The sequence below is a fragment of the Arachis duranensis genome, chromosome 7 (genome assembly GCF_000817695.3).
Source record: "Arachis duranensis cultivar V14167 chromosome 7, aradu.V14167.gnm2.J7QH, whole genome shotgun sequence".
In the NCBI taxonomy this organism is placed as follows: domain Eukaryota; kingdom Viridiplantae; phylum Streptophyta; class Magnoliopsida; order Fabales; family Fabaceae; genus Arachis; species Arachis duranensis.
The window spans coordinates 44,752,173-44,762,064 of record NC_029778.3 but is presented as its reverse complement, the minus strand read 5'-3'; the positions used below and the strand labels follow the sequence as shown (position 1 = coordinate 44,762,064).

General features: G+C 31.6%; 1 protein-coding gene across 1 annotated transcript in view; it reads left to right on the top strand.

Moving 5' to 3' along the window:
• The first annotated feature begins 2,742 nt into the window (after positions 1-2,742).
• Positions 2,743-9,892, top strand: part of LOC127740540 (uncharacterized) — a 17,959-nt gene continuing 10,809 nt past the window's right edge. The window contains exons 1-4 of the mRNA XM_052251574.1: positions 2,743-2,942; positions 4,735-5,170; positions 5,292-5,514; positions 6,171-6,366. Coding sequence (XP_052107534.1) covers positions 2,743-2,942; positions 4,735-5,170; positions 5,292-5,514; positions 6,171-6,366 — 1,055 coding nt within the window. The remainder of the gene's footprint in view (positions 2,943-4,734; positions 5,171-5,291; positions 5,515-6,170; positions 6,367-9,892) is intronic.

Below are 9,892 nucleotides of genomic sequence, written 5' to 3'. Positions count from 1 at the left end.
AGAGAAGGAGGAGAAATACAGAGAACGTGGAGATGGAATGGAACGTAGAGACTTAGAAAATGCTAAGAAAAAGGAAGTTATATATTGGTGCATTGGGTGAAAATATTGTTGGAGAAAGTGGCACGTGAGTTCAATGAGGTCAAATATGTAGAGATTAATTGTTTCAAAAAAGATTATCTACATCATGTTCCAATCTAATAAAATTATGTATAGTGCAATAAGCAGTTGGAGTTAATGTTTGTCTTCTAACAAGATAATTTGGCATTAACTTCAAGATTAGAAATTTTGCTTTCAATACTCCAAAACATTTCTCTGTAACATTCCTCAATGATGAGTGCATATAATTAAACAATTCTTGTTTTCCTCGAGCCCGTCTCCCATCACTAAAGTCACGCAAATGATATCTTTCCTTATGGTATAGAGCAAGATAACCCAACATATTAGGAAATCCAGAATCAACAAGATAGAATTGATCTATAAAATAATTGAAAGTTGAAACTCCTATTAAATCAACCATAAACATACACATATTTGCATTAGAAGAAAACACACCTCCATGAGGCTTTGGAAAATTATTTTCGGGAGTTAAAGCATCTAAAAACACCCTTGAATCGTTTGTTGTCCCTTCCCATCCAGAATAAATAAATGTGAAGATATTTTGTGTTATCAAAATTTTTCTTTCACGAAAGGCAGTTTGCTTTGATGCAGGAGCCAATTCTAAAACGTATGTGCCATCAATTGCACCAATCCAATTCTGCATATGAAATATGACTAATAATTTAATACAAAAATAATTAAACAATTATACATTTAAGCAATATTTAGAAATACTTGTACATAATTTTACCTTAAAATAAGGAAAGAATCTTGAATCTCCCATGATGCATGGATGAGTTGTTGTTTGATTTCCTAGTTGAATAATTTTGCTACCCAACTTACAAACAATTTTCAAGACCTTATTGAACCACCTGCAACGACTCAACGTTGTAAATTATGACACATTATTATTAAAAACATAAGAACTTCTTCCACACTTACTTTCTTGCTGCTTTTAAAATTTCCAATGTCTTTTAAGGTATCACAAAATTTCTTGAACACATCTTTTTCCATTCTAAAACTTTGATAGCATCTAGCTTCATGACTAAACAAAAACTCAAGTGTATACATTTTTTCAGTCAATGTTGAAGTCCTATAAGTATTTTACTTATGAAACTTTGTTCATATTCCTCATTCAAAGAAACTATAATTAGATCACCCATATCTTTGTCTAAATCACTTGAATTTGTGCTATTATCACTACTTGAACTAATTAAGGGTGCATACTTTGACATAATAAACCTACTCAAAATATTAATAAAGTTAATTTGGTTCATAGTAAAAAATATTTAAATATATTACACAATGATGAGTCACCATATAAAAGATAGCATACATTAACAATCCAATAATTAAAAATTTAAATCAGTCATTACAAGAATTAAAAATAAAAACAGTTAAGATATCAGACATTAACAATTCAGTTCTTAAAATTTAAGCAAGTTGTTACCAAAGTTAAAAAAAACAACAGTCAAATATTATCTTAAAACTACTCAAGTGATGCTAGCCAATCATTCCTCTTAAATGAAGGCATCTTAAAAAACGTGCATCTCCAATACTCATCTTTAAACTTTTTGAGTGCTTTATTGTAGCCTTTATTTGAAATGTCTTTGATAGAGTCTAACAATTCCATGTATGCGTGTATGGAGTAATGGGTCATACAGTGGGCTAGTAGCTTGGCTAACTTGAAGTTTATATCATTCAGCCTTAGCTTTTAATACTTCTGTTTTTGCTTTGGATGACTCTATCCTTGCACTCATTTATTCAAATCATTAACTCAATGCATATTCAAGTATTACTAGTCTTGAATTCTTCGCTTCTTTACGTCTACTCTCACTTGAAGATCCTTTTTGTTTTCTTTTATTGCCAACATCATCGGCATTATCTTTATAAATGACATCAGAAAGAAGCATACCTTTTGAAAGAAAGTCATTCTCTATTTGTTTCTCTTCATCAGAATTTGGAGCTCTTGAGTAGAAGCATGACTTAATTTACCAGTTGCAGTGCTAGAATTAAATATTTACACCAAAATATCATAGTCATACACACACACTCTAATACTCTCCCTCGCTCACTATATGTTCACACGTTATCTTTCATGCCCCACTCATTACAACTTTCACACACATTTTTTTTTATAAGTCCTTACTTAACAACAACACACATACTCTTAAACTCTCGGAGAAAGTGTTTAAATTTGAAGAAGAAAACTTGAAATTTTGGAATCTTTAAAAATTTTTTAAAATGGTAAAGAGGAATGTTTTAGTAGAAAATCATATTGTGAGACATCTTGATTATTTTAAATATGTAAATATTTTAAATTTTTTTATGTTAAAAAATAAAATTTAATATTAATATTAATTATTAATGGTTTAGGTAACTTATTATAGTCAGGGACGAATTTATGCATAAGCCAGTGGGGGCAACTGCCCTAGTCAAATTTCAAATAATAGAGAGTAGTTCTTAGTGAAATCAGCCCCAACCCAAAGCCCCAAATTCCTAAAATGTTCTTCTTCTCCCTTTCTCTCTAAATCCCTAACTACTCCAACCTCTGTCCTCCAACCTCCAAGCCCCAGAATTATTGTCGCTAGGCACCAAACCATTACTCCGCGTTTCTGCTGCTTCGTGGCTCTGCCAGTGTGGGCTATGTGGCAGTGTCACTATCTCCATGTCACTCTGCGTTTCTGCTCCCCGCGACTCCTTGTATTGCCGCGATTCTCCCACATGGCTCTGTCCTCCGTCGATTTCTCCTTGCATCGCCTCCACGCCTCGTCTAGTGGTTCTCACTTCTCAGGTTCTACCTTCTTTTGCGTCACTGCTTATGATTTGTGTGGATCTGCTGCTGCGTTCCTCTTCTGTGTTCTTTCCTTTGGCACTCAGCAATTCAGCTTCTAATTCTGCAGTTCTTCTTTCTTCTTTAACAAACATCAATTTCTTTTGAACTTCTAGAGTTTTGGCTGACTAGTTCTTCTTTTCTATTCTACAATCCTCTTTTCTGTTGCCGCTGGCGTTACACCGCTACTAAGTCATCCTCCTGGAGTTTAGTTTGCCTCTTGGTACATGATTGGGAACACAAATCAACCTATCAACTTATTAAGAATGGTAAACAACAAATAATTCTCAAGTCTACCCTGTAACCAATTAATTATAGCATATGTATATTATAAATAAATAAGCTTTTGGGGTGGGAAATGGTCGAATGGGGATTTAGAATAAAGGAATGGTTTGTGACTGAATAAGAATCAATAGTTAAGAATCAATAGGTCTTAGGTCAGGTGGTATTGTGTTGGTTTTCTTGTTAAGTTGAAATAAGAAATTATGAGCAACTAACCAAATTCATTATGTTAATTGAGATTCAAGTTCTGTTAGAGTGTTATATTTTTATGTGACTGAATAATAATCAATAGTTAGCACATAGTTCATATACTTAATTCACTTAGTTGCCTCATTCATTTTTTCGCTCATTTCTTTCATTGTTTGATAAATGATAATTTGATATAGTTGGTTTAGAAATTGTGGATTTGTTCTGAATTTTTGATGTAATTGATACTTTAGTTTCATTAACCACCCTTGGCTTTGGTGCCTGTACTTGGCATAATTTTACAAATCACAAGTGATGAAGTGCCATACAAATTTAGAAATTCTATTTTATTTAATTATCATCGCTAACTATGTACTCTAACACAGGCTTTAGCAAAATAATAAATGATCATATATGTATGCCTCTCTGGGCTCTGGCCCTCTTTGATATTATAACTTGATTTTGTAGAGAATTTCAACCAAGACAAACATCATTTAAATCATAACTTGATTTTGTGATTGAATTTGTTCTGATGTAATTGATACTTTAGTTTCATTAATTTGTTTGTTAATTATTTTTGTGTATTGAGTTATTTTGAATTAGAAATTTGGGATGTTATTAGTTAATAGTTTGCTGCTGTTGTTAATGGATCAATTTTTTATTTATAGTTTTATGTTGAACTTCTCAATTTGAGAAGAATTGTAAATTAATTTTATTAATTAATTAATTTAGGTTTATAATTTTATTCTATTAGTAATGGAGAAATATTTCAAAAGAACTTCTTCATTGGAGATTGGATCCCAAAATAATTCATCGACCTCTTCTAATAAGAGGAGGTTTTTAGAATTTGAAGTAGGAGGTCTCATAGCAGATCTAGGACAACGACCAAAGATTTCAAGTTATCATCCGAATGACAGAGACAAAGTTAGATGTGCATATTTGTAAAAAGGTCCTTGTCAACCAAGGACTCATGATTTTCCGTAAACTGCTTGTGGTTCTTCTTTTTGAAGATTTAATCCTAGTTGGTTTGATGATTATGGCAATTGGTTAGATTATAGTATATCAAAAGATGCTGTTTTTTGTCTTTGTTGTTATCTTATAAAACTTGAGAATGAAGGTGGCGATGCTTTTGTAACCAATGGCTTTTCAAATTGGAAAAAAAAAGAGAGATTACAAACTCATGTTGGGATTCATGATAGTGCTCATAATCAAGCTTGGAGAAAATGTGAAGCACTAATGAAGCCAATACAACACATTAGTACTGCTATTGAAAAATAATCTGAGCAGGCTAAAAAGAATTATCAAATTCACTTGACAGCCACAATTGATTGTTTTAGATTTCTTTTACGACAAGGATTGCCCTTTCGTGGTAATGATGAGACAGATGATTCTGTTAATCAAGGAAATTTCTTGGAACTTCTAAACTTTCTTGCACAACATAATGAAGAGATTGATCGTGCTTTTAAAAATGCTTGTGGGAATCTTAAACTAAGAGCTCCCTCAATTAAAAAAGATATTGTAAGAGCGACTGCAAGTGAAACGACAAAAGCTATTGTAAATGATCTTGGGGATGAATTGTTTGCTGTTTTGGTTGATGAAACTCGCGATATTTCTATTAAGGAGCAAATATCAGTTTGTTTAAGGTATGTGAATAAAGAAGGGCAAGTTAGGAAGCATTTTCTTGGTCTTGTTCATGTTTCTAATACTAATGCTTTATCTCTAAAATTAGCATTGGAGTCATTATTAGAAATATATAATTTAAGTTTATCAAGAGTACGTGGCCAAGGATATGATGGTACAAGTAATATGCAAGGAGAATTTAATAGTTTGAAAACTTTGATATTGAAAGAAAATTCTTATGCTTTCTATGTACATTGCTTTCTACCAATTTCAGTTAGCTCTTGTAACGGTTGCAAAAAAACAAGCTGGAATTGCTTTGCTTTTTAATTTGTTAACCAATTTGTGCAATGTTGTTGGAGCTTTGTGTAAACGAAGAGATATGCTTGGTGATAGTCAAATGACTAAGACAATTGAAGCATTACAAAGTGGAGAAATTTCCAGTGGACGTGGTTTGAATCAAGAAATAGCTTTGAAAAGAGCTGGAGATACTAGATGGGGTTCACACTATGGAACTATACTTTGATTAATTTCTTTGTTTCCTTCCGTGGTCAATGTTCTTGAATATATTGAGGAAGATGGAAATAATTCAGAACAAAGAGCTGAAGTATGTCATTTATTGAATGTCATTCAATCCTTTGAATTCATTTTCAACTTGCACTTGATGAAAAATATCTTGGGAGTTACTAATGTATTATCTCAAGCGTTACAAAGAAATGATCAAGACATTGTAAATGCTATGGCATTGGTTAAAGTGTCTAAGCAACGCTTGTAAACTATAAGAGATGATGGTTGGTCTCTTTTACTTGATGAAGTCTCATTGTTTTGTGACAAACATAATATTACCATTCCAAAAATGGATGATACATTTGTGTCACAAGGAAGATCAAGACGCAAAGCTCAAAAGATCTCAAATTTGCATCATTTTCAGGTTGAGATATTCTATCAAGTAGTTGATAGACAACTTCAAGAACTCAACAATCATTTTACAGAGGTGAATACTGAATTGCTTCTTCGTATAGCTTGTCTGAATCCAAGACACTCATTTCTTGCATTTGATAAGGAGAAGTTGATCCAATTAGCTCAATTCTATCTATTAGAATTTTTTCTACTTAACTTTTGGCACTTGATAGTCAACTTGAGAATTTCATATTAGATGTGCGTTCTAATGATCAATTCTCAAACTTGAATGGGATTGATGCTCTTTCTCAGAAATTGGTTGAGACTCAAAAAAATATTATTTATCCATTAGTGTTTCTTCTTTTAAAGTTAGCTTTAGTTTTGCCTGTAGCAACTGCATCAGTTGAAAGAACTTTTTCTACTATGAACATCATAAAGAGTCGGCTTCAACCGTATAGGAGATGAATTTTTAAATGATTGTTTAGTGACATATATAGAAAGAGAGACATTTGATTGTATTGACAATGAAAAGATTATTCAATCTTTTCAAAATATGAAACCCAGAAGAATGGAATTTTAAATTATTTACTATTGTAAATAATTTTATTGTTTTAATTTGTTAGTTAAATAATTTGAGGAGTAATCATATTTTATAATACTATAGTATAATTATAAAATTATTATTATACTATATATATTTTGCCTCCATTGATAAAATTTTTTGAATTCGTCACTGATTATAGTGTTAGTATATTGCAAATGTTAGTAATGTTAGTAAAGTTTAGTATTATGATTTAGATAATGTGATTTAGTTAAATTTATTAGTTATTAATATTTTATAATAATATTATTAATTTATGATCTGCATTTTAAAAAATTGAAATATAAATAAGTTGTACTTNTTAATTAAAATAAAAATTTTTTTAATAATATTATTATCAAGTTCAAAATCTGTCGGTACGAGTAAATATAGTATTCTTTGGTGAACTTAGCTTTGCTAATACTTCATCATATATCTTCTATCCTTATGTTACTAATGTCATTTATATTAGTAACTCATATATATTATTACCTGTGTTTTAATATATCCAATTTTCATGATTATCCGTTTAAGATATTTATAACTTAAATTTCTAACTCAACAGCTTAACTTAGTGACACATGGCCCCTTTTGACAGGTGCTCCTCTTTCATTAACACATTATCATCATCATTCTTTCTTATCTTCATTACATTCTAACCAAACCAGGAAAAGAAAGAAAGTGACCGTGAGAGAGAATGAGAAACCATGAACACTATATCCTTTTAATCTCGATTTCTTGTGAACCGTAACTCCAATAAAAAATCTAATCCGATTAAAGAATTCGTATATTTTTCCTTTACACATTGACGTCAGTTTTGTTCGGAAGAAATTGATGGTGGAGTTTTTCCAAATTTGCATGGTTCAACCTGTTGGTGTATTAGAAAACATAGTCGATTTTTGATATTTTCTTCTTCAGTCATTTAGTAAGAAAGCTTCTCTAAAGTTTCTGTTATTTTGATTTTATATAGAGGTAGGATTATGAAAAATTTTCACCGATTAAATTTGTTTTGGTTAAGTGAATTGATGTTGTGATTGATTATTGATTGAATTTATATTTAATTTTTGTGATATATTGATGAATTTGTGGAATTCATGGTTCGATCATGATGAGGCCAGCAGGAACCGAATTATTTGATGAAATTGGGAGCTGGGATATTGTTGAGAAACACTGGAAATTGATGAGATTCAATAGTCGAGAGATTAACTGAGAAATGGCGAAAAATCGGTAACCGTAAAGTTTAAAAACATATTAAAAATTATATATATTTTCAAACAGATTTTAATAAAGGATTTTTAGGTTTAAAGGGCTATGATTGTTACCATCATAATATTATTATTTTGAGAAATAAAATTGTATTTTGATAAAAGTTGAGATTGATTTTGTAAAAATATAAATTTCAAGGTATTTTGAACAAAAAATAAAAGTTTCGGAGTAAACCGGATATTTTATAAGAGTTCAGTGTTATTTCTAAAAAATAGGAAATTAAATTAGTAATTTGTCTAAATATGAAGTTAAAAATAGTAATTTTATAAAATATTGGGTTATAAGTAAAATATTTAAAAAGTTTTAAGTTAGAATATAATTTCTAAAAGCTTCAAGAATAGGACGTTAATAAATAGGTTTTGATATAAAAAAAATAATGCTAACACTCTTTTATTATAAATACTAGCTTACTTGTATTAATATAATATAGTAGTATTTTATTTTAAAGATATTATTTTATTTATGATATAGTAAAAGGATAAGCAGAAAACTGTCCTAAAAATTTTAGAAAGACAAATATAAATTAAAAATCTTTTATTCTCTTTCCACAAGATACTTAGGGAAATGTGAGAGAATAATGCGAAGTTAATTTATATTGTGGAATGATAAGAAAGACAAGAAGAAAAAAAAGAAATGAAAAGAAAAAGATTAAAAAAATCTCTACAGTAGAGTAGAGAGCAAAGACTAAAAAAATCTAAAGAAGTTCTGCCACAGGAGAGTAGAGAACAGAAAAGAAAAGAATATATTAATTAAAAAAATATCTGCCACAAGAGAGTAGAGAGTAAAGACTAAAAGATTCTAATGAATCTCTGCCACAAGAGAGCAAAACACAGAAAAAGAAGAGAATGTATTAATTAAAGGGATTTCTGCCACAGAAGAGCAGATGACAAAGATAAAATGACTTTAAAAGACTGTTTGCCACATGAGAGCATATGCAACCTTGTTTGGGCCTTAGTGCCAAATATATAGTGGGGAGACCCATACATTGAAAACTGTTTTTCAGATGTAAGCATATTACAATACATTTAAAAGTCACATTGTATGCAGCCTGGCCGTAAGACTTATATGTACACTGTATGCATCTGGTAAGTCATATCTGAGACTTACGCCCGGATAATGTCGGGAGCGGGTAGGCAACTGATACATGAGCTCATGGCCTGCATAGGACTAGACATGCATCATGCTTGTTTGCGCATATCTCTGTGCTGTGTAACTCTGCGATTGTGCCTGTGCTGTATGATTGATTGACTTATGTGTTCTTTTATTATTTATGTTTGTATGTGTCCTGTTGTTGGTTGCGGTTGGCTAATAATAGTAAAATGAACTTAACTTCTAACTCCGATCCTACTAAGGGCTCCCCAATTGTTACCCCTCTTCCTTCCACCCTACAGACAGAAACGGGAGTGCTCTTCTATGACATACCAGTAGATTTTACTTATGAGGACCTCACTTAAATAGCCATTTGAGTTGGAGTGGACTTGGTGCCCATCTGCATATATATACTCTACTACCCATCAAAGAGAAAGATTACGTAGTTGCTATTTTAGAGACATCCGATTTAGCCACGCTTGAACATGTAGAGTGTCTTTCCTTCACTTTTGTGACCTTAGAGGGGATTAGACTTATAAAGAGAATTAGGCAAGCTTGGATTCCAGTTTAGGAGATTTTGAATAGGACAGGTGGTGGACGAAATTGTGATCCATATTCTCTTCAAGTTGTTTGTCTTTGTATGAAATCATTATTATGGCACTGGTTGAATTCACAACTCCGTTCAACTAACCAGCAAGTGTACTGGGTCGTCCAAGTAATAAACCTTACGTGAGTAAGGGTCGAATCCACAGAGATTGTTGGTATGAAGCAAGCTATGGTCACCTTGTAAATCTCAGTCAGGCAGATTAAAATTGTTTATGGGTTTTCGAAAAATGCAAGTTAAGGAAATAAACAATAAAAGGGATAGAACACTTATGCAGATTCATTGGTGGGAATTTCAGATAAGGGGATGGAGATGCTGTAGAGCTCAAGGACGCCTGCTCTCCTACTGCTTTTATTCAATCCTTCTTACTCCTTTCCATGGCAAGCTTTGTATAGGGGTTCACCATCAGCTGTGGCTACTTTCATCCTCTCGGGAAAAT